General features: G+C 51.0%; 1 protein-coding gene across 2 annotated transcripts in view; it reads left to right on the top strand.

The window, feature by feature from the left end:
- The window catches only part of PPP5C (protein phosphatase 5 catalytic subunit), a 46,651-nt gene that overhangs the window by 5,877 nt on the left and 15,769 nt on the right, over positions 1-25,005 (top strand). The window contains exons 1-9 of one of the 2 annotated variants that reach the window (XM_074937283.1): positions 4,632-4,768; positions 10,139-10,380; positions 11,853-12,000; positions 16,113-16,234; positions 16,660-16,725; positions 19,393-19,491; positions 21,481-21,586; positions 23,718-23,860; positions 24,215-24,302. In XM_074937283.1, coding sequence (XP_074793384.1) covers positions 4,711-4,768; positions 10,139-10,380; positions 11,853-12,000; positions 16,113-16,234; positions 16,660-16,725; positions 19,393-19,491; positions 21,481-21,586; positions 23,718-23,860; positions 24,215-24,302 — 1,072 coding nt within the window. In that variant the 5' untranslated portion in view covers positions 4,632-4,710. Of the gene's footprint in view, positions 1-4,631; positions 4,769-10,138; positions 10,381-11,852; positions 12,001-16,112; positions 16,235-16,659; positions 16,726-19,392; positions 19,492-21,480; positions 21,587-23,717; positions 23,861-24,214; positions 24,303-25,005 lie in introns of those variants that run through there. The other variant, XM_074937281.1, reaches the window with a different exon arrangement.

The following is a 25,005-nucleotide window of genomic DNA, read 5'->3' as shown; positions in this document are numbered from 1 at the left end:
TCCAAGCTTTGAGTCCAACTCTGGGCTGTCCAGGCTCTGCAGAGTATTTTGGGGGGCCTGTTCAGTGACTTCAGCCTGATCTCTCTGGGCCGAAGCGGTCAGCATGTGAGGGGCTGTGTGTGTTGTCAGTTGGTGAATGTGTGAGTTTTCTCCATAGGCTGTCCCAGCCCTGCATAGATAATTGATTCAGCAGACCTCAACAGTGGTACCCTGAAAGACCACAGGCTCGTGTCAGTGGCAGAAAGGCTCGGCTAAGTTTATTGTCAAAGCACGTTATCAGCATCCCATACGCTGCACGGGTGCACTGCATGTATGCTTGTGACAAGGTACCAGCACATTCAACGTCAAGTCATCCCTTAAGCCAGTACAAAGAATCAAGGGGTGGTACCTCGATCTTTGTGATGAAACAAACAACTTCTTACATACCACCTTCCATTCTTCCTCACATCTGTTTGTTACCTCCCCTTGTACATTGCTGCTGATGCCTCGGACAAAACATCCCTATTCATCACTTCTGTCAAACCATCTTATCTTGTGCTCGGTTGGGGCGGACCTGAGTGAGTCTTCTCTTCTGGGATGTGTGTGCATGAACATCCAGTGCCTAGTTCTTAGGAGTGCCTGTGTCTTAGCCACGCTAGCCGTTCCTTTGCCAAGTTCATGTGCCGGACGGTGAACTTGTAAGCAAGTCTCTCTGTGATGACAGGGCCTGACTTTGGCTCCTAGCATGGCCTGGCTTTGCTGACTGTGGTTCATGCCTTAGGTCTTGCCCCAGGCCCCATGCTCCAGGCTCTCTCTCTATTACATTCCCCTGCTTTTTGTCTTTTTATGGGGAGGATGTGTACTCATCATCCCAGAAAAGCATAATGCGTGGACTGAAGATGAGCCAGTGGGCTAAACACTGTTATATGGCTATACCTTACGTTCCCATCCACATATTCATGCCCCATCTGTCCTTTGGTCTGCACATTCCCACATACAACCGGTAGACAGATATTTCGTTTCCAATTTTTTCTTAGTCCCTTATGGTGGGCCTGGGAATGTTAGGTCTGGGACTTTGATTGAAGGCTGTAGTTTTATGATTGAGCCTTGGGAGATGCTTCCATGTACAGGAACTCCTCACTTAAAGTCAGGTTTCAAAGTAGTAGCCGTGTTAGTCTGTATCTGCATATATAAAATCTCCCCACTGTATTTTCTACTGCTTGCATCTGATGAAGTGAGCTGTAGCTCACGAAAGCTTATGCTCGAATAAATTGGTTAGTCTCTAAGGTGCCACAAGTACTCCTTTTCTTTTTTCACTTAAAGTCGTCTGGTTAAGGTTGTTTCCTTGTTAAGTTGCTGATCAATTAGGGAACATGCTCGTTTAAAGTTGCGCAATACTCCCTTCTAACTCGTTTGGCAGCCGCCTGCTTTGTCCACTGCTTGCAGGAAGGGCAGCCCGGTGGAGCTAACTGGGGGGGGGGGGGGGCGGCTTGGAACTAGGTTGGACCAGCAGCCCCTGTAGCAGCTCCCCCTATCAGCTCCCCGCTCCCCTAAGTTCCCTGTGCAACAGCTGCCCAGCAGGCTATCAATTGCCAGAATTTCAGCTGTCCCTCCCCCACTGCCATGTGTTGCTCCTGCCCTCTGCCTTGGAGCTGCTCCCCGAGCCTCGGTGTTGCTGTGCAGCCTCCTGCTTGCTGTGCGGGCGGTGAGGGGGGCACGGGGGAGGAAGAGGGGCTAATGTCAGAGTGTCTCCCTCCCCCCTGCTCCTGCACCCCGCTTACCCCATCTGCCATAGAGCAGGGGGGACACATGATGGATGCAGCAGCTGAGGTGGGTCTCAGCTTGCTGATCTAATTAACAAGGCATTGTGCTTAAGGCAGGGATCAGCATACTTAAAGGGGAAATGCACATCTCTCTCTCACACACACACTGTGTGTGTCTCTGTCTGCTATGCTGTCTCCCCTCCCTTCATTCGTTCTGCTTTGTAGAGTGCCAGGCTACATTAACACCGAGTTAACCCTTGAGGGCTAGTTCATCATTTTGCAGTAAGGCATTCCCTGGGAAATATCCCACCCTCTGACTTCACCAGCTCAACCAAGCTTCAGAATCATCACTGCTGTGTACCAGTATTAAATTGTTTGTTTAAAACTTATACTGTGTGTGTGTGTGTGTGTGTGTGTGTGTGTGTATATATATATAATATGAAGTCTTTTGTCTGGTAAAAAAAATTTCCCTGGAACCTCCTCCTCCCCCCCCCCCCCCCGCATTTACATTAATTCTTATGGGGAAAATGGATTCGCTTAACATCGTTTCACTTAGTCGCATTTTTCAGGAACATAACTACAACGTTAAGTGAGGAGTTCCTGTATCTAAAATAATAGTTTATATATAAGTAATGTATGCGTAATTTATGTGTGATATAAATATCACCGCATGTAATGCTTATAGTTGATTTATAAAATAACATATTGAATAACATAAGGATAACTGGTGATCCTCCATGGTCGTGTGATTATAAGTATCTAACCCTCATCCATTACCATGACTTTAATAGCCAAGCCAATCCTTTTCCAATCTGCTGCTGTAATTTTGCCTTTTTCATTTGATAACGGATACAATAGCACAGTCCAATTAGGGCAATTAGTGCTACTCCCTGCACATTCATAAGATTTAGGCCGTGTTCTGACTATAGGATGTGAAGGGACATGGCATGGCCCACCAAGGTGTTTCCACCTCCTCTTGTACCCTATCTCCTCTAATTGTTGTTGAATGAGATTAGCTATGGGTACCAAAGCTTCCTTGGTTTGTGCTTCTGAGTCCTGTATATTTAAATGTAATTGCATAGTGGTGGGAAATAACCTGGTTGCTAGATCATTTATGTTATTGGGAAGAGTGATGAGTTCAGTGATAGTGTTCATGCCACTGGTTGGCCAGAAAGAATGAGTTCCGATTTGGATTGTGTTTTTGACCTTTATGCAGAATCCAGGACAGGTTTGTTCAACCATTGTGAAATTAGACTCCCAATGCACAAACCAAATCCTTGACCAATTCTTTCTGTGCCAGTTAAGGCCAGCCATTTTTTCTACTGTTAATGTCAATAGTCATGTAGCATTCACACAGCTACCTCCAGCTTTGTGCAGCCAGCCTGGTTGATTTCAGAATCTATTTCTGTCACCAGGTGCACACCAGGGTGGATAAAAATCAATGATTTAAAAAAATCAAAAAATCCGATTTAAATAAAAAAATCTGATTTTTTTTGATAAAATGCTTTTTGAGAAAAAAACCTATCAAAAGATAGTTTTAATTAAGATATATTATAGCCCAAAGATGTCTCATCATGGAATAGGGATTATAAATTCTAATTCTATAGCATGAGACAATATATTCATGTAATGTTTAAGAAAAGTTTTGTATATGCTTTCCAATAGTTCATGGATTAGGGACCCAATCTTCTGGGGTTTCAGGGGCTTCTGTATAGATTATTTAGGTTAATCTTTCTATCTACCCAATGGGACGCAGTGCTCCGTCTAGAACAGTGTTACTCAAAGTGGTGGTTCGCGGACCGGTGCTGGTCCGCGAGCCATCGGCTGCTGGTCTGCGCGCACATTGGAAAAAAAAATGGCCAGTCCCCCACATCAGATATCTTCTAGATCAGTGCTTCTCAAGCTACCATCAGAGATGGTTAGTTTTGCTGTTCTCAAACTGTGGGGTTGCGTCTCCAGAGATAACATGCTTGTTAACAGCAAAAATGTTTTAAAATAAATAAATAATATAGAGGTGAGAAATAACAGACCTCAACCCTATTGTCCCTCTGCAGATTTATGTACACAGAGTCAATCCTTTACCTCTCTCTAAAAGTGCAAAGTTTCAAAAAGTTAAACGGATAGAGGATTGTTGGGGGCAGAATAGATCTGGGCAAGGAGAAGAAGTCTGGAGATAAATGTGAGAAGGGAGGGACAGGCAGTAGAAACAAAAGTGAAACTGTTTGAGCAGCATAATCCAGAAGTCTTGAGGTCTTTCTGAGTGTAGCCTTCATTGATTTGAGATCTACCATACCATTCTCTCACTAGAAGGGAAAACCTATAATGGCAGCAGGCCGTAAAAGAGACCCAGTCTGGGAATATTTTAATGAAGTTCCTTTACCTGTGAAGAATATGTATTAAGGTTATAACACCCAACGAGAATGCACTTTTATGTAGAAATGCATGATTAAATCGAGTCTTTCTGACTGGTGATTTAAATCATAATTTAAATCAGTTTGATTTAAATCAAACCCACCCTGGCACACTACGATAGGATTGCACATAAGTGTTGTTTAGTAAGGTTCCTGTTGGCGTAAGGTACCTTTCCTGGAGCTTGGGTCCACCTTGGAATAGCCATCATAATTTGAATATTTTTACTCTTCTTACGACTGTCTAGGAATCTACCCTATCAGATTTAGCAAATTGTAAGAAATCTGGGGTAATATTCTTTTTCTTGTTCCTGTATCTGTTTTATAAAAGCTGTGCCATTTAATAAGCGGGGCCATTTTTGTAGCCTTATATGTAACAACCCATGTTTGATTATTTCAATTACACTGTCTCCATAGGTTACCCAAGCCACTGCTAATGAAACATAATTGGTTTCCAAACTATTGATCATTTACTCCTGGGGGAATTTTGCGTCACTGCATGCATGCAGAATTCATGGTCCTGAAGATTTCTTTGCTTCCCCGCAGAAAAATGACTTCTGATGGGGAAGCAAAGGGAAGCTGCAAGAGTGGTCATGTGCTCCCTCCCCGGCAGTGCAGGTAGGTCGGTTTGGGCACCCAGAGCAGCTGGTAGAAATGTAAATCACCACCAGCTGAGGGGGGAGGCTGGGCAGTCATGCGTGGGTGAGAGAGAGAAAGAGACGCTGTCCCTCTCGATTGCTATTGCAGCACGCTTGGCATGGAACGGCAGGGCTTTGGGGGTGGTTCTGAAGAGGTAAGCATGGGGTAGGCAGGCTCTGTTCTCTCAGGCAGAGCAGAATGTAGCAGCCTGCCTGTTTAGTGAATTGTTTCCATTGTTCTTAGTGAATTCCCCCAGGAGTATAAACAGGTGTAAACATTTTAAGGCTTCTTTACATTGCCAGAGTATGGCCTTTTAAATGCTTGTGGTGCTTCAGTGATTAGAACTGGTCTACATTTTTGGACTGAAAAAAATTCCTATCAAAATGTGCTCTGTGAACTGTTTGCTACTGACCTTTTTGGAGATGGTCAGTAGCCAGTATAAATGGTGAATTTGAGTCGCCAGCCCTCACTTGCTCTTCAGTTTCCTGTGATGTAACACTGAGCATATGGCTGCATATATTTGTTGACTAATAACTAGAAGTAAATGGTCAATACTAGCTATATTACTGTTAGACACAGGGGATTTGGAGATTTCTTCCAGTGCTCCCCACTCCCATTCTCCATCCATTGTACTATAGTTTAAATAAATTACCAAAATAATTGAAACCAGCTTGATTATATTGTGTTAATTTGAAAAAAAAATGCAGAATTTAAAAATATTGTGTGCAGAATTTTTATTTTTTTGGTGCAGAATTCCCCCAGGAATAAGTCATTGAAAGGATAGTGGTGTTGAGGTATTCAAACCCTTGAGCAATCAAATGTATGTTATCAATGGTTATTGCGTGTTGATTAGGCAATAGGCGAATATGTCGCCCAGTTTTTACTGCCTGTCCTCCTACCCCATTGATGATGCTGTTCACTTTTAGATTTAGGTTTTCAGTATCTCCTGTATTCCATACAGACATGCCGAGGCTTGAGCCTCCCAACATTGTGTCCATGACACTTCTCTTTTCCCACCCTTGTTGCTTCGTTAAAGGATTTTGAAAACCTTTCCAATATTGTAACTGTACCCTAATCTCTGTATCAAACCAGTCATGTTAGTGGGGACATTGCATGTGCATAGCCATACTGGTGAAATTTAATTTGAGTGGCACATCCATCTATCCCGCATCTTCCACCAGGTACTCAGTGATAGGATGTAGGAAGATGCCCGATTCTGGCCATGGTTGCAAATGTGGGCATTCCACTGATGGAGCAGTGATAGTGGTAGACTAAGTTGCGGGGATAAGATTGGTACCACGGTACCACAGTTATGGCCACACATGATAAATACATTTGCTAATACCTGGAGATGTTACCCAAGTTCTTGTGTATAAAGCCTGGAGATAATTAATACGAATGGATGCACTACATTTATCCTCTACATTGATAATAGTTACTCTGTCTGCCAAGGCCCTGTATGTTTTAATGATTCCTTCCACGTGGTTCGTTACTGTGTTGACTGCTTTAAAGCAATCAACTGCTACATCAGCCTTCTCATGTGGGTATGATTTAATATTATGTGGCAAAGTAAGGTTATCCTCTGCTTTTGCTGTAATTGAACGTTCCACTCTTTGATGTGTTGTAACTGAGACTTGTTCCCTCTCCTGAATTCCTACTTCCTTTTCCTTAGCTAGTGGGGATTCAGGTACAATGGGGATATTAATTGCAGGTGTGTCAGCGTTTTCTGTAACAGCAGTGTTGGGAGCTAAAGTACGGATAATGGCTGGGGATGTAAATAGGGTTTAAAAATAGTAACAGTTTAACCTATTAAAATTCTCTCGGTTAAACGTTAACTGTTAAGGAGTTCACAGAGGCAGGGAACTAAGGATGCGGGGGGGTGTGCTGCAGCACCCCCACGTTTTACGCGGGGCTCCACTGCCACCCACGCCCGGCATCCCAGCCTCCACCCCAGGCCCAGGCTCCCCGCTACCGCCCCACACCCGGAACTCGGCTGCCGGCCTGGGTGCGGGGCTCTGCTGCCAGCCCCGCGCGTGGGGTCCTGGCTGCCGGCCCCACGGCCACTCTTCGATGATGTAGCCGACTACAGTCTTCTTTCTGTTTCACATACTTCATTTAGTACAGTTCCTGCAGGATGAGCTTGGCTGGCCGCTTCCAGTACAATGGGATTATTTGAAATTTCTATTCAAATCCTCTTGTCACAAAACGTGTCTGGTTTAGTCTTTGGGTGTTAGCCAGTCCCTCTGCACATTGGATCACTACCACTACACTCAGCAGTCCTCGTATCCAGATTAATTTCATGACCTGTGAAAACAAAAACAATCACATTTTGGGTTGTTTTTTTTTTAACCAGCATAATTGTATGTATTGTAAACCTTATTTGACTGAGGTACATTGGAAAGGGCACCATTGGTTTTATTGCAAAGGCCATTCTCCTGCCAGCAATCCACATCCAATTCAAACAAAATTTCATCCTTTGTCATGGGATTTTCAATTAAAAAAAAATAAAATAAATCTAGGATATGGTTGGATTACAGGCCCCGCACTTGTCCATCGAACCTTTGGGCCCAGCATCCAGAGTGTTTTCTTTCCTTCCTGTTCCCTAAGAACATAAGAATGTCCCTACCGGGTCAGAACAAAGATCCATCTAGCCCAGTATCCTGTCTTCCGACAGTGGCCAGTGCCAGGTGACCCAGAGGGAATGAACAGAACAGGTCATCATCAAGTGATCCATCCCCTGTCACCCATTCCCAGCTTCTGGCAAACAGAGGCTAGGGTCACCATCCCTGCCCATCCTGGCTAATAGCCATTGATGGACCTATCCTCCATGAATTTTATGTAGTTCTTTTTTGAACCCTGTTATGGTCCATTTTCCATATTGATGTGTATCTATTGTTTCACCAAATAGTATATTGTATGTTTTCCACCGTATTCATTCTTTTCCTGTTAACTGTTTGACAGGATAAGGCCTACTTAATTCAAAGGTTGTCATTTGATTCCAGGTTACTTGTGTTAATGCCTGGGGCACCGATACAGCCCGTATGTCCAAATTTAATAAAACTCCATGCCAATTTGAAAAGATTCCATTATACTTGTAGACGGTTACCTTTTGAGATGTGCTTTTTTTACAGACTAAGAGATATAACATACAGTTTAGGCCCTGAACTCCTTTATCTGCGTGGCATATTTCTACCGAGGTTGGTTCTCTCTTTCAACCAGGTACGGCAATGGTCCCAGTTTATTTATAGTCTGATGTGGACCGTGCTATTCAATTTCTTTTTGGGTGGTGGGACAGTTTTAACCATTAGTTGATCCCCTATTTGCCACTGCTTTCATCAAAGGCTTGGTTCACTTTTTGTGGCTGACCCCTGGACCGTGCCCAGTCAATATTTAAGACTATTCATCCAGGTTTTTGTGGCCAATGCTGCTATGGCTTCCCAGTCTGGGGGATATAGTAGATTTTCCCATCCAGGCCTAGGCCTTCCAAACAGTATTTTATGTGGGCTAAGCCCAGTCATACGGTTTGGACGATTACAGATTCTCATGAGCACCCATGTGAAATCCGGATCCCAATTTGTGCCGAGTTCATTACGTACCTTAGATTACTCAATTTTAAGAGATTTATTCGTTCTTTCTACTTGTCGTCCGGCCTGAGGGTGATATGCAATGGTAAGGGAATACCAGCCTGAGCGCCCATGCTTTGGTACACATATCCAATAAATGCTGGCCCATTATTAGAATTGACCCAGTGAGGTAAACCCCGTATAGGAAATACTTCTCTCATTAAGGCTTTGCAGTGACATTGCTACCTTCCTTTCTTGCAGGGAATGCCTCCGCCCACTTACTGAAACTATCCACAATGCTAAACAAAATCAGTTCTTCCTAGCCTACAAAATTCACCTGCAGGCTTTGGAACAGCCCTTTCGAAGCCTGAAGCATTAGCTCACCTCTTCTTTTTCGTTGTGCAGGATCTTGTTTTGCACATGTTAAGCAGTGGTGTGTGTGCATTTTCATGTCTTCCCTTATCCTTGGCCACCAGCCTACCTTTTAAAGTTTTTCTATAGCCTCTTCTAACTTGGGGTGTCCCCCTACAAGAGAGTCACATATCCAGCTCACCAATAAATGTCGTCGTTGCTGTGGAATTATTAAAACCCAGTCGTTCTCTGGGTGCACTGCTTGTATGCTCGTGACAAGGTACCAGCACATTCAACGTCAAGTTGTCCCCTAAGCCAGCACGCAGAATCTGGGGTTGGTACATTGATATTTGTACGGAAAACAAACCATTTCTTCCATACCACCTTCCTTGCTTCCTGACATCTGTTTGTTACCTCCCCTTGTACCTTGCTGCTGATGTCTCGGACAAAACATCCCTGTTCATCGCTTCTGTCAAACCATCTTATCTTGTGCTCCATTGGGGTGGACCTGGGCTAGGGCCTTCTGGGATGTGTTTACACGAACACCCGGGCCTAGTACTCAGGAGCACCTGGCTCTCAGCCATGCTAGCTGTGCCTTTGCCAAGTTCAGGTACCGGACGGTGGACTTGTAAGCAAGTGTTTGCTCTATGACAGATTCTGCCTTTGGCTCCTAGCACGGCCTGGCTTTGCTGACTGTGGTTCATGCCTTAGGTCTTGCCCCAGGCCCCGTGCTCCAGGCTCTCTCTCTCTACTCCACTGTACCTCAGAACGCCTCTCTGAGGGGGCAGGGGGCGGATGAAGGCTTTATAGGCTCTGCCTTCCTCTCTGGGCCTTTGATGTAGCACTTTGGGGCTAGGCCAATCCCAACCTGCTGTTGAGTGCGGCTCCGCTTCAAGGCGGGGAGAGGCCCCGGGCCACATTCTGGCAAAATTGCTGGGGGTTGGGGACCAGCCTCTAGGGGGACGGCTTGAGCTCTGGAGAGGTGCAGGGGAGCCCATGGTGCCTGAGGGCTGTCATGAGCGCTGGGGCTTACGATGGACCCCTAGGTGCCACATGGGGAGGCGCTGCAGGAGTGGGAAAGGGGCCCTGCTGGCTTACCGTGGCTGGGGCAGGCTCACCCCCTCTGGAAGGCCTGGCTGGCACTGCTGGGGAGGTAGCTGGCAGTGCCCTGTGGAGAACAGGGGGAGAGTGCCCTGCACTGTCACGGCTAAGCTGGGGGAGGTGAGGGGAACCTCAGTTCTGCTGACTCGTGCCCTCGATCCTGACTGGCGCTTCAGAGCTCGGGAACAGCCCAGAGCTGTAGGCTGCCTCCTGCTGCTGTTGCTGCCCCGAATGCATCTGTTACCCTCTCAAAATGCTCCTGGGTCCCCCGGTGCTGCTCGGTCCTGGTCATCCCGGAGCGCGCTGACCCCCCGTCTCTGCTCTGCTCCCCCAGGCAAGAACTACGAGAACGCTGTGAAATATTACAGCGAGGCCATCGACCTGAACCCCGCCAATGCCATCTACTACGGCAACCGCAGCCTGGCCTACCTGCGGACAGAGTGCTATGGCTACGCACTGGCCGACGCCACCAAGGCCATCGAGCTGGACAAGAAGTACATCAAAGGCTACTACCGGCGGGCTACCAGCAACATGGCCCTGGGCAAGTTCAAGGCCGCCCTGCGCGACTACGAGACGGTGAGTGCGAGCGGGACGCTCTGCGGGGAATCCAGCGGCAGCGCCGTAGTCCTCTCCGGCTTTGCAACACTCTGGCTTGAGTTCTGCCTTTGCCAACATTTGGTCGGTGAGCTCACCTGGGTGCAGCTGAGAGCAGAGGGCGTCTGCACCCAGGAGGGTGATGGGTCGCAACGGGGCAGGAGACAGGTAGGACTAGGATGAACTGAACAAAGGGATCTTTAGCTCCTGTCCTGGGGAACATTTCACATCGGTCAGGCCAGCTAGACTGTAGAACTGTCTTCCTGGGGAAAAGTAGAGGTCCCATCGTTTGGGACACAAAGGTGTGGTGATATCCATAAAAACAGCCCCCTAGCTTCTGCCCCATGTGTGTCCAGGTCCCACCTACTCAAGTTTCACCCCTGCTAGCCCACGCAGCTGAAAGCAGGGCCCCGCGTAGAATGCTGTGCCCACGGCCATGCTCCCTGTCTTAGCTTCTGGCTGGGCTTCGTGCTGCATAATGTGGAGCTTGGGGCCGTTTTCCACCGCCTGCAGCGCTCTCAGCCAGCCCTGCTCACTGCAGGGCGGTGGGCTGCAGTAAGACACTGCTATGATGCTCCTGTCCAGCTGGCTGGAATCGCATTTTCCCCCTCCCCCTTTGGCGACCGGAGTTGGGAATCTGGAATCAGCCATCGTGGGATGTAAACTGCTGTCCAAGCCATTGTGGTTCATTTCAGTCCCATTATTGCTGTGCTTTCAAAGCTCTAGATCAATGACACCCTGAGCCCAGACTCCACTGGGACAGCCCGAAAAGCTGTGGACTTTGTCAGGGGACCCGCTCCTGCTGTACTGTGTCTGGGGGCTGGTTTAGAAAGGATGCAGCAGATCCTGGCACTAGCTGCATTGTCATGCGGGAGACGTGGGCTCCCGGGTGTCTGTGAGATTTCCCGGAGGGATGTTGGGCCGGTGGCCCATGGCGGGAGCGGGATTACCACATAGTGAGGGCTTGGCTAATTGTACCCTGTGGGCATTGATAGCGTATGCCTGGTGCTTCCTAAATACCATGGATCTCTGCTTCTCCTTCACAGAATGGGCACCGGGCTTAGTCTGATGGAGATCCCTCCATGACCCCATCCAGTAGCTTTATAGTGCCACTACGTAGGGCACAGGCCCCACCTCCCTCAAACAGTAATGATGGTGCCTATTAAGGTCACTGTGTTTTCAGTGGGGGAGACTAAGTGATGTGCCCAGCATTACAGAGCTAGGGGAACCCAGGAATCCTGACTCCCAGCCTGCCCTGCTCTAAGCATTAGGCCCCACTCCCCTCCCAGAGCTGGGGATAGGACCCAGGAGTCCTGCCTCCCAGCCTAATGCCAAGTCTCGCACTTCCCCAGGCCTCTCCTTGTCATGCCCTTTTGTCTGCCTTTCCCTCCGTTTCTCCTTCCTGCCTGACACTGGCCTGTGATGGGCTCTGTGCGCTGCTCTCTCCCTTCCAGGTGGTGAAGGTGAAGCCAAACGACAAAGATGCCAAGATGAAGTATCAGGAGTGCAACAAGATTGTGAAGCAGAAGGCATTCGAGCGCGCCATCGCCAGTGATGAGCACAAACGCTCCGTGGTTGACTCCCTGGACATAGAGAGCATGAGTGAGTTGGGCTACGGGGCCCTGGGCCTGGCTTCTCTGGTCACATGGATCCCACAGGGGTGCTGGGGGAGAACTGGCTAGCTCGAGGGAGGGGCAGTGACCACGAGCTCCCAGAGCAGCGCTGGGGCCCAGAGGGCTAATGGGACCCTTGGAAGTTGAAATGGGGATAGTGAGTGGGGGTGGGGAGGTGCTTTTCCCTCTGTACCCGGCCTTGGCAAGCCGACACTGGATCCTGCGTCCAGCTCTGGGGCCTGCATTTTAAAAAGGACTTTGCAGAATTGTCAAGGGTGCAGAAAAGAGCCAGGAAACCAATCTGAGGGCTGGAGAAATGCCTGACAGGGACTGACAGAGCTCGATCTGGGTAGCTGATCCAAGAGAAGATTGAGAGGTGACTTGATTAGTGTCTAAGCTTCTTCCAGGGGAGAACATCCCAGCGAAATGAAGGGCTCAGATGTCTGCGGAGAAAGGCAGAACAGGGACCAATGGCTGGCAGGGGAAGCCGGAGAAATTCCAGCTGGAAATCAGAGCCAAGTGCTTACCGGTGCGGGTGACTAACCGCTGGAACAATCAGCTCAGGGAAGTGGTGGGTTCTCCAGCCCTTGATGTCTCCCAGTCCAGCCCGGATGCCTTGCTTTAAGACGCCTCAGTCACACGCAAGTGATTAGGCTCAGTACGGGGGAAGTACTCTGGCCTGTGGTGTATAGGAGGTCAGAGGAGACTATGATCTGGTCGTGCTTCCTATTGCATGGATATCTTGCCATAACTGCCTCATGCAATGATGCACGTCTCATGAACACAGCTACCAAAAGGTGGGGCTCTGGGCCTAGTATAATAGCTAGTTGGCCTCTGTGTCCTGTCTGCTCTGTGTAGTTTTAATCTATAATCTCACGTGCCACACCTTGTGTATGGGATCAGCATGAGACTACAAGGACATTGCTGGAGAGGAATATGTGTGTGTGATTCCGACAAAGCCGAGCTCTCCCCTGTGCTTCTGGCATCCTGGCAGAGAATTGGGGCAGGTTTGTCCTGGGGTGGTGTTATCCTGACCACAAAGGGTGCTGATTCATGACTAAAACCCAGGATTGGAAGCTGGGAGATCTCGGTTGTTTTTGAATTTATCTATACAGTAACATGTGCCGGGGATCAGCGCCCCCATTCTGCCAGGCAGTGCATGTACACAGTGAGTCAGTCCCTGCCTCCCAGAGCTTGCAATCTGAATAAATAAGGTGGGGGAAAAAGAAGGATTGCTATCCCTGTTTTACAGATGAAGAGCTGAGGCCCAGAAAGATTAGGGATAAATCTTTCAAAAGCCCCTTAATCCCATTTTTAAAAGATCCAAAGTCATCGAGACTCGAGAGCCTCAGCCCTTAGGGTGGGTTTTCAAAGGGATTTAAGCACCTAAAGAGGCAGATTGGCCCCTAATGGGATTTTCAGAGGCACCTAAGCAGGTGAAATCAATGGGAGTTTTGGCACCTCACCTGCCCATGCACTGTGGAAAATCCCACCTTTGTTAAGCACCTAGCTGCATCTTTAAGCTCCTAAACATCTTTGAAAACCCAGCCCTAAGGGACTCAGCCGCCCAGCTCCTGTTGATTTAATCAAAACCTGCTTAGTCACTTCTGAAAATTCTTGCTTCAGACTACATGGCGAGTTCATGGCGGAGGCAGGAACTAAACTCAGCTCTGCCAAGTCCCAGTCAGGGGTTGTAACCCTCTTCCCCGTTCTCCTGCTCGTATCAGAAGGGCCTGTGTCATCTGTGGCAGGGATGCAGGCTTCCCAACTCTGATGGAAGCTGGTTAGCCCCTTGGAGTCCGTGCCATGCCAGGCTTTTAAAAAGGGGTTCTGTCAGAAGAGCATTGTGGGCTGTTTTCCGTCAGCGACTTAGATCAAATTTGCTTCATTTATAAGAGCAAAAGGCTCCCTCTTCCCCTTGATGTTTCAGGTGTCTCAGGAAGAGTCCCAGGTAGCCTGGTGGCTCGGGGAGCCAGGCTCTAAGATCAAAGCCATCTATTTCACACACCACGCAGGTGAGGTGGCTAGGCTTTGCTCTTCCCTTTTTTCTGATGAATCCCTCAAATCATTTTTCCTCGTAGCCTCCTGACTTCCAGGCTATTTACAGACATTCTAGGGTCTTAGATTTGTCAACCTGGCCCTGTGTCAACCCAGTCAGTTGGCATGGCAAGAGAGGAAAGTGTGTCCTCTTCGAAACAGAGCGCGCCAGATTTCTACAATCTGTGACTTGACAGTGTCCTTCACAGGGTGCGTTTGGGGGGATGAGGGTGAGACATGACCGCGAAGGCTGTGGTGTATTGGCTGTGGTGGGTGGTGTCTGGCTGGAGGAGTAGAAGATACAAACTCGGGGTGTCTTTGTGGGGGTCTGCTGAGCGCTAGGGTACAGCTGAGAGTAGGGGGACGCTAAGGTGGCTTTAAGCCACATTTTGCTCTCCCGATCTTGGGGTGCTTCAGAGGCTGGAGAGGCCCCACCAGCATATCTTAGATAGTCCTGGGGGCCTAAGTCACAGCACTATAGGTTGTGTCCTGACCCCAACACACCCCTTATGTCAGTGCTTGTGAGAGGGTCCTCTGCGGACAGCCTTACAGCTGTCTTCCACAGTGCCTGCACCAGGGAGAATCCTGGCCCGGCTGGATCTGGGGGGGTTTAGGCCCCTTTACACCACCTTGGCTCTTCTGCATAAAGGGGCCGGACCGCAGCTGATAGTTTCACCCCTTTTTACTTCTTTGCTTTCAAGGGTGTCTGCGGTGGATAGTAGATGTGTTGTCGTGTGTTGCTGGCGGCTGTTGCCTGGCTGGGAGCCACTGAATTAGCTCTGGTTTATTGGGGCTCTTGGCCTCTTGACTTTTTGGTTCTCTGAGTCAGAGCTGACTCCACAAACTGTGGTTAACATCCCTCATCCATAAATGAACATTGTCATGCGGGACAATAAAAAGTCACCGCTCGCTTAAATCCAGCACATGCTGTTTGGAATCGGACCGGCATTCCTGTCTTGCTGTAGTGAGTGAATGGAGGAGGTTCCAAGGTGCTACAGTCGGACAAATAATAACATGGGGAAAGGCCAGTAAGTAGCTAGGAGGCAGCCGTTCGGAAAAGATGAGCTGTTAAAGCAATGATTCCAGGGCGTCTATAAATAGCCCTCCAGCTAAAAAATTACACGGAAACATGATTTTATGACTCAAGAATCGTAGCAAAACATCACCTAAGCCAGATTTTCTGAAGAGCTCATGCTACTGGGTGCTGAGATCTCTTGAAATTCCGACCATTTGGGTGCACAGATGCCTCGATTTTATTGCCGGGAGGGATTGTTAGGGCATCTAGTCTGATCTACTGTATAGCATCCATCCCACTACCCCTGTGCTGAGCCCCTTAACCTGTGATAGGCTAAGCGACCCTTCTGGAAAGGCATCCGGTCTTGACCTGAAGCTATTGCGAGATGGAGAATCCACCCCTTCTCTGGGGAGTTGGTTCCAGTGGTTAATTCCCCTTGCTGTTCAACGTTTGGGAAAAGGAGAGAGGAGTGCTTACAAATTCCAGGTGCCGGCCGTTACTGAGCAAATGGCTACAGGACCATCTGCCCACGTATTGATTTCAGCTCAGCAGAACTTTGTGCTTGCGGTTCTTCCTACCTGAGAGCAGCGCCAGTGCCCAGAACATGCACCTAATCCGCTTCTCTGCCTGTCCCAGCTCAGTCTCCTCTGCTGGGCTTCCCTGGACAATTCGTGGAGGTTTTTTGGTCAGTGGCTTGTCCCTCTGTCAGATGAATGTCTTTGGTTCCAGGGCCTGTTTGAGCCGATGGGGCTTCATCCCGTGATGTGTCAAGCACCCCCTGGAGTGGGAATCAAGGGGACTCTGCCTCTGGCAGGATCAGGCCCTAACGACACTGCCTTTGGAAGTCTTGGCTCCAAGCACTTGGAGCTGATGCACGAAGGAGAGGATTCATGTACAGCTGTGGATGTGTAGGGTGCAGCTGGGTGGAAGCGGGCAGCCCATGTAAGCAGCGGAGGCGGGTGGGCAGTGCCCGCAGGGCTCTGGATTATTGGGTGCCGTCCTGTTGCTAACGAGTGCTTCTGCTCTCCTCCCGTCTCCGCGTCTGCCAGCCATCGAGGACGAGTACAGCGGCCCCAAGCTGGACAACGGGAAGGTGACGCTAGCATTCATGAAGGAGTTAATGCAATGGTACAAGGATCAAAAGAAACTCCACAGAAAATGTGCCTATCAGGTAATTGCCTGCCTGCCCTGCTATAGGGCGGGAGGCTTATGCGTGGAATCCTTCGCCCCTTCTTCGGAAGGAGCTGGCATCCTCTTTCCTGGCTGTGGGTGGCAAAGACTGCTGCGGCAGGTCGACAGGAGCCCAGGGTGTAAAATGGAGCCAGCTTGCAGCCAGTGTCACTTTGTAACATAGAGGGAGCCATAAAGACTACATGTCCCAGCTTGCAGTGCTTCCGTGTCATCGAGATGGCACATTGCATGCTGGGAGCTGAACTCTCCGCCCTGTGTGTCGGGCCCCCTGTTTGCAAGGCCAGGGACTTGCCCAGCAAGATGCTGGCAAAGGGCGGGGACCTGTTGCATCTGGAGACAGGGCTGTGTCCTTCATTTCCCGCCCCATCCTGCCCTTGCTAACTCTTCCTTTTCCCCCTTGGGCAGATCTTGGTGCAGGTGAAGGAGGTGCTCGTCAAACTCCCCACTCTAGTAGAAACCACGTTAAAAGAGGTAGGTATCCTTCTCTGCAGCCCTGGGGTGGCAGGTCCTGGGATGTACTTTGTATAACTGGGGGCGGGTTTGGATCCCAAACCCGCAGTGCTGGGTGAGCAGAAGCTCCGGTGGCTTCATATCTCCCCTCCCCCCTCAGGCTGCTTGGGGGCCAAAACAGTCTGTGGTGTAACTCGAACCATGGCTTGCCTGCACTGCCTATGAGCAGCTGTACAATCCATGCCATGTCTCCTCCCACCTCTGACCTCACCTAACTTGGGGCTTGCCAAGCTAACCTGTATGGGGCTCTGAACCAGCGGAGATCCATCCCTGGCTGGCTAAGCCGCTGGAATGGCCTCTTGTTGCAGCATGAGGTAGTGGAGTGGGAGGGGGAATCCCTTACTGGGTGTCCAGCCCTTATCTGAGGGCATTTGCAGCTGTCCAACGGCTTTTGGGATTGGAGTGGGAGGCTCTGACATGTCTGTTCTTTGATCCACCCATTGCTGTTGTAACCAGAGTCAGAGCCCTCAAAGGGGCCGGGTTGTTTGAAATAGGCCGTTGTCTTCCCCTTGAGTTACATACTTCCCTCCTTGTCCCAGCATGGTGATGTGCCAGGCTCGTGATGAGGGATCCCATGATCCTTTTCACCAGAGGTAGGGTCGTTATCGTTGTTGTCTGGGACAGATTCAGGCTTGCAATTCCAACCTGCCTCCCTAAATTCCTGGATTCAGTGTAGTTCTAGCCGTGTTGGTCCCAGGATATTCGAGAGATGAGGTGGTCCAATAAAAGATTATTACCTCACCCATCCAGTCTCCCTAAATTCCTGCTGATCAAAATGGACGCAGTATTCTCCTTGTGTCCTCAGTGCGAGCAGTGTTACTGTGCCTTGTTAATCAGCTGCCATGTCCAACCCCAGAGGTGGTTGCATTTCACCACGGATGTATTAATTTAGATGGAGCATATGAGCCCAATGAGTCAAAAGCGTTAACCTGGCCCTGCAGCTGTCCAACATTAAACAGAGTTAAACAACTTGTGGGGACCTCAGCCTGCTAAGCACCATGGCAAGCACATTGTTAAACGTCATTTTAGTCTTTTATTCAGGATACAGAAAATAAGGAAGAAGATGTTGAAATGTAAGATATTAAGTCAGGCTTTCATTTTAACAGCATCCCTTGTTCCCTTTCCCTTTAGCTGGACAGATTTTAGAAAGAAACTCCCCGTCTCTGACATCTAAAAGACTGGCACTAAAGATGGTAGTTACTATACGTTTGGGGGAAGAGAGACAAAGTTAGTTGAAATGCGCTTGAGCGGCTGCTGTTAAAGTCTGAAAGATGAGAGGAGACCAGACAAACAGCCACAAGAGGAAAGACAGAAAAGGCACCTTCTGTCTGTGGTTGACTTTCACTTGCAGCCTCACTGCTGGAAAAACTCAGGCCCAGCCCCCGGTCTGATCAGCCACTCTGAGACCTGGCAAACTTGTACCAGCATCGGGCTATTTAGGGCCTTCCTCTGGGCTGCCTCCTTCTGGTCCCAGGCTTACAATAGTGTTGGCCAGCTAAGCCAGACTCTTATTAGACCGAAGGAAAATGGAGAGAGACAGGAAAGAGAAGAAATAAGGTAGGGAAGGAAAAGGGCACACTGGAGGAGGGAGACAAAGTCTCATGTCCCAGGTAGTATTCAGAATTTAGCTGGAGCTGCTGGAGGTGACAATATCATCTGGCTGCCTCCGTCTGGTCTGGTCTGGTCAGGGTATGTCTCAGGATTGGGATGAAGACAGTCCAGGGTCCAAGGAGATGGTGGGTGTAGCAGCCATGATGGTGAAGCATGTGTCTGAGTCAGCCAGCCTCACAGTTTCATAGATTCCAAGGCCAGAAGGGACCATTTTGATCATCTAGTCCGACCTCTTGCATAACCCACGCCAGTGAACTTCCCCACAGTCATTCCTCGAGCAGATCCTTTGAGAAACCAGCCGCTCTGGATTTAAAACTTGGTGATGGAGAATCCACCGTGACCCTTGGTAAACTGTTCCCATGCTGCCAGCTTTCTCCTCCCCCAAAGTCTCTTTTGGAGGACGCTGGAAGGGCTTGATGGGTGGGATAGTCCGTCCCTCTCATCATTTTATCCAATTCAGCCTGTTTTCTGACACACCAATTTTGGTTTGTTGATTTCCAGTCCCACACTTGTTTACCAGGCACAACCTTAACACAATTGTTGAATTATATCAGTAGGCATTTTGGTTTAGACCGATTCAGTCCTTTTGTCTCCCTTTGGCACATTTTCCCATCAGCAGTCATTGTTATAGGTTATTAAACGTATACTCACTTTTTAAAGTTGAGCTTGCAATTAGGGTAAATGTGTAGGCCCAATTATTAGACCAGTGAGCAGTCCCTGTTTAAACACCTGGCACGTCCCCTCCAGAGGTGTGTGGGGAAGTGATCACTGTATGAACAGCTGCCACGCTCCACCCCAGACGTGGCTGAGTTTCTGTGCTGGGTGAGGGATCCCAGTATAAACAGATGCCGCTTCCCACCTCAGAGGTGGCTGTGTATCCGCAGTGGGCTGAAGCCACTCTTGCAAAGTGCTTTGGGATCCTGCATGGGGAGAGGTGCTCTGTCTGGCTTGGGTTTTACTTTTCTTCTGTCTCCTTCTCCTTTTCCTCTTCTCCTCTCTCGGCCTCTCTTCTTCCAGACAGAGAAGGTCACCGTGTGCGGAGACACCCACGGGCAGTATTACGACTTGCTGAATATATTTGAACTGAACGGGCTGCCGTCTGAAACGAACCCATATGTATCCTTTGGTCGTTCCCCCTTTGATCTAGCATGTGATGTGTGCTCTCTAGGAACAGGAGGTGACAGGGCTAGGAGACAGACCTGGGTTCTGTTCCAGCGCTGGGATGTATTGTTTCCCCTCCCCGTGACTTGGTTTCCCCATTTGTACTGTGCGGGAAATGGTCCTGACTGCCACTGAGATCTCGGCATAGAGCAGAGGTGGGCAAACTATGGCCCGCAGGACCCTCCTGCCCGGCCCCTGAGCTCCTGGCCCGGGAGGCTAGCCCCTGGCCCCTCCCCTGCTGTTCCCCCTTCCCCAGCAGCCTCAGCTCACTGCGCCAGCGGCGCAGTGCTCTGGGCGGTGGGGTTGCAAGCTCTTGGGGCAGTGCAGCTGCAGTGCCCGGCCTGACCCGGTGCTCTGTGCTGTGTGGTGGCGTGGCTGGCACCAGCTGGGTGGCATGGCGGTCGTGCCGCCAGCCACTGATGCTCCAGGCAGCACGGTAAGGGGGCAGGGAGCAGCGGGGGTTGAATAGAGGGCAGGGGAGTTTGGGGTGGTGGTCAGGGGGTGGAAGTGTGGATAGGGGTTGGGGCGGTCAGAGGGCGGGGACCAGGGGGGTTGAGTGGGGGCAAGGGTCCCGGGGGGGCCAACAGGGAACAGAGGGGGTTGGATGGGGCAGGAGTCCCCGGGGGGACAGTCAGGGGGCGAGAAGCGGGGGGGGGGGAATAGGGGGCGGGAGGCCGGGCCACGCCTAGCTGTTTGGGGAGGCACAGCCCCCCCCTCACCGGCCCTCCATACAATTTCCGAAACCCGATGCGGCCCTCAGGCCAAAAAGTTTGCCAGCCTCGGCATAGAGATTATACTCCCATAGTGACCTGTTCCTGACTGCCGTGCTTTGTGGAGCCTGACAGCAGAGCATGAGTCCTGAGTCGGAGGGCTTGGGGAATGAGTTAAAGCTACACCTTGGTGGTGCTGGGCTAAATTCTCTCTAAGCTGCCCAGCTGCTCAGCAGTGCCATGCAGGCGCTCAGGGCTGTGGTGGGGAGAGATGCTTCTCCCCCAGCCCTGCTGTGGTGGAGAGAGGCGCCTCTCCCCGCTGGCCGCAGCCCAGCCCCGGACCTGCCACAGCTGCGGGAGAGGCGCCCTGACCCCAGCCCAGCCCCGGACCTGCCGCGGCCAGCGGAAGAGGTGCCTCAACCCGGCCCCAGACCTGCTGTGGCTGTGGGGAGAGGAGCCCTTCCACTGACCCCAACCCAACCCTGGCCTGGACCTGCCGCGGCCACGGGAGAAGCGCCTCTCCCCACGCAGCCCAGGTGTTGCTGGGGGGAGTCCTCTCTCCCCGCTGTAGCCCCGGGGGAGCCTGCACCCCAAACCCTCATCCCTGGTCCCACCCCAGAGCCCGCACCCCCAGCCGGAGTCCTCAGCGCCCCAGCCCTCTGCCCGAGCCCCCTCCCACACGCCAAACCCCTCGGCCCCACCCCCTCCACATGAATTTTGTTATGTGCACCAGTTTGGAGGTGATGTGTCACACATCACCTCCATATTGGTGCACATAACAAAATTCGTTCCTCACATGCGTGGGAAAAATTAGAGGGAACACTGGAGCTGGGGTGTCCTAGGGGGGTCTCTAAGATGCTTTCCGGGGAGAGAAGCCGGGGGGGGGGGGGGTCACACACCATCTGTCAGGCCTTTGGGTGGGACTGGGAAAGAGGCTCCAGAAAAGCGGCGTTGGGGAGAGGAAAGGTGCTGAAAGGGAGGGAAGGAAGGCTGGCCCAGTGGCTAGGGCTGCCAGCCTAGGGCTTGGAGACCAGGGTTTAAGTCCCTGTGTGGTCTTGAGCCAATCCATTAGCCTCTCTGTGCTTTGGTTCTGTAAAATGGCAAATCCCAGGGTTGCTTGCTCCAGAACTGCGGTGGTGTCGGGGGGCCATACAAGTACCTAAGGTGGCTCACAGTGCTCTTCATCCCAGAGTGACGCCTGGGCCCGTTTTCCTGAGCGCAGCCCCCTCGGCAGATATTCAACGGGGATTTCGTTGACCGCGGCTCCTTCTCCGTGGAAGTGATATTAACGCTGTTCGGTTTTAAGCTGCTGTATCCGGATCATTTCCACTTACTCCGTGGTAAGTGCAGTCCCATCCCACCTTGGGGTGGGGGTGGGGGGGAGCAGCGGGAATAAACCACTGGAGAGCCCTGCTTTGTACTCAAGTCGGGGCAAGAGCTCCCCAAACTGTCCCCTTCGCTGGCTGTTTTCCTGGTGCTTCCCCAAGCTGCAGCTGAGACCCAGAGTTGGAGTTCTCCTTCTTAGCAAAGCTGGCTTCTCCAAATCCACCTGCTGTCTCTGAGATTCCCCAGCTGCAGAGGATCATGGGGACCATCATGGAAATGTGGAATTCCCTGGATGCTCCGGCTTTCGCTCCTTTCCTCCCCTTTCCCAGCTCTCTCATGCCTTATCAGTTGGTCTCTGGGTGGGTCACAGTCTCCGAGTCATTGATATTTTATAGTTATATCTAGCCTGAGCGTCTGAAAAGACCTGGGTGCATCCCTCCCCTAAAGCTAACTCAGCCGAACCAAGCGGGCATGAAAATTCATCAGCCCTATCGCAGAGTCTGCGTGCCCACCCTGGGGAATGAGTTAAACCCACCGAAATTGACGCCCCCATCCACAAAAGAACCAGGTTGCTCAGGGCCATCGCTCCTGTATAGCAGCTATCACCACTCCTGCTGGGCAGCAATATTAACCTCTTCCCTGCCAGGAAGGAGAGAAAGGTGCCACCATTCACAGCCTTCCGCATGCTTGAGAAGCTGAGCTTTGCCAACCAGCCCAGGCTCTGGATGACTCTTGTGAGGGGAGCGGTTACCCCACCTGGAGGCCCTCCACTGAGCAGCAGCTGTGAGATCCACATTTAAGGCCTGCCTGTCCCAGAGTGCTTTGTTTCATTGATCACTTCCTGCAAGGCCAGAGGGGCCCACTGCGATCATCTGGTCTGCCCCCCTGTATAGCATGGGCCAGAGAGCTGCCCTGAAGCAATTCCTGTTGGAGCCGGTATCTTAGAAAAACCATCAGTCTTGATTTTAAAATGGCCACTGATGGAGAATCCACCACAGCCCTTGATGAACTGGTGCAATTGGCTGATTCTCTTCACTGTTAAAAATTAGCACCTTATTTTTGGTCGGAATTTGTCTCGCTTCATCTCCCAGCCATTGGCTCTTGTTAGACTTTTGTCAGATCGAAGAGCCCGTGATCCCATATTTGTTCCCGATGTGGGTACTTCCAGATTGTGATCAAGTTACCCCTTCACCTTCTCTTTCAGCTAAACAGGTGGAGGTGTGGGAGCTGATCCCTGTCAGGCATGCTTTCCAATCCTGGTTGATCACTGTGTGAACACAGGAAAGCATCCCAGCTCACAAGCCAGTTGGGGCTCGGTAGAGCCTCCAGAGAGGGAGGGAGGAAGGATGGCCCAGTGGTTAGGGCACCAGCCTAGCTGTTGGCAGGCTTGGGTTTAAGTCCCAGCTCTGCAACAGACTCCCTGTGTGACCTGGGGCAAGTTCCCTAGTCTTTCTGCGCCTCCATTTCCCCATTTTTTGAATGGGGATATTAATCCTGCCTTGCCTCACCGCAGAGCTGGGAGGATAAAGGCATTAAGGATTAGGAGATGCTCAGATACCAGAGTGAGGGAGGCCAGGTTTAACTTCAAGTTAAAAGCCACTGCTTGAATTTTGCTCAGAAATGCATGAGGGAGCCAGGTAGCTCAGGGTTAATGAGGTGACCCCCGCCCCGTCCTGCTCTGCGTGGACCGCGCTAACCCAAAGGGCTGTCCAGCCAGTGGGCCCAGATGAAATGGCTAAGCTGTCCTAGATCTGCCTTAGGAATTGTTTGGGGGCAGTTCTCTGGCCTGTGCTATACAGGAGTCAGACTAGATGCTCTCTTCTGGCCTTGGAATCGGTGAATCTCTAAAGCAGTAAAACTCCCCCCATCCCCCTTGTTAATGCTGGTTGTCAAATCAGCCCAGTGACCGGGGGCTTCCTTGGGGAGCAGCCACACTGACCTTTATTAATGCATTAAACCTTTCGCTACTGTTCTGGTGGCTCTGTGCTGCAGTGAATTGCTCAGACCCCATCCCTCCCTCTGCCCTGGGGAAGGGGCGACAGCCAGTCTTGGCCGTCTGTTGGCCAGAGCTGGGCAGCTCTCCTCTCTCCAGTTGGACCCCCGTTGGTTGGTTGATGTTTTTTCCCCCACCTCTTTGGCCCCCAGGGAATCACGAGACGGACAACATGAACCAGATCTACGGGTTCGAGGGAGAGGTGAAAGCCAAATACACAGCCCAGATGTTTGCACTTTTCAGCGAGGTCTTTGAGTGGCTGCCCCTGGCGCAATGCATCAATGGCAAAGTATTGGTGAGAGCAGAATGCAGCACTGCGGGGTGGCAGGGGGACACGCATCCGGACCGGCAGTGGGCATGGAGAGTAGCCCAAGGCCCGGTGTGTAATCCTGAGCATCATCATGGCTTGGATCTACCTCTAGCCCGACCGTTACCTCCCTCGGAGCTGGTCTGGGAGGGCACTGTGTGTGTTAAACCCCAGTCAGAGCAGGGTTCCGACATGTCCCCTTGCCATGTACTCCCCTTCCCAGCTGTTCCTGCCTGCCTCCCATGGGGGGGAGGGGCGGAAGCCTAAGGCCAGCTCATTGCTATGGCCTGACCTATCTGAGCGCCCTCTCCCCACCCGTGACCTGTGCTGTGCTCCTGCCAGATAATGCACGGCGGGCTCTTCAGCGAAGACGGGGTCACGTTGGATGACATTCGGAAGATTGAGAGGAATCGGCAGCCTCCGGATTCAGGTCAGGACAGGAAGGCGCGCCCTGCATGGGGTGGGGTGTTGTATCTGGCCGGGCCTTTCCCGCTGCAAGGGATTGCACTGGTGGGGTGGGACAGTCCCCTGGGTGCACCGATCCTGGCCCATGGAGAGAGACAGGGAGACCCCTTTTGGTTTCCTTGGATCGCACTGTACAGTGGAGTCGTCAGCAGCTGCCTGCTTTTGTGAAGCACCCGTCCCTGTATTCTGTGGGCACCTCCGCTGGTGCTAATCCATGTCGCCCTAGTGACTACAACGGCTCTGTGCTGGTTTACATCAGTGGGGAGCTGGCCCGCATAACACTCTGGGGCTGGGCATGACCGCACCCCTGTCCCCAGCTTGGCCAGCTCACACCAGATCCTCCTTCCTTGCTGCGTTTTACGCCCCATGGGACCGGGCTTATCCGCGGCGTGCTGGTGTCAGGCGCTGCAGCATGGTGTGGAAACCACTGAGGGATCCCCTGGATCAGTTACCTGGAAGCCAGTCGAAGGGTGTAAATCTGGAGGAAGTAACGTGCTGTTTAAAGAGGCAGGACTGAGGAATGTAAAGGAATTAAGTTTTGGCCAGATAACCTGGCCCCCTTCCAAGGGAGCTGAGGAAAACCTGGCACCTGGGGTCTTTGAAACAAGGCTAAATAACATATTTGAAAACACAGGCTAGGGAATGACTCTGCCCTGAAAGGAAAGCGA

This window comes from Natator depressus, chromosome 23 (assembly GCF_965152275.1).
Source record: "Natator depressus isolate rNatDep1 chromosome 23, rNatDep2.hap1, whole genome shotgun sequence".
NCBI classification, from domain to species: domain Eukaryota; kingdom Metazoa; phylum Chordata; order Testudines; family Cheloniidae; genus Natator; species Natator depressus.
This window is presented reverse-complemented; position numbering and strand designations above follow the sequence as displayed.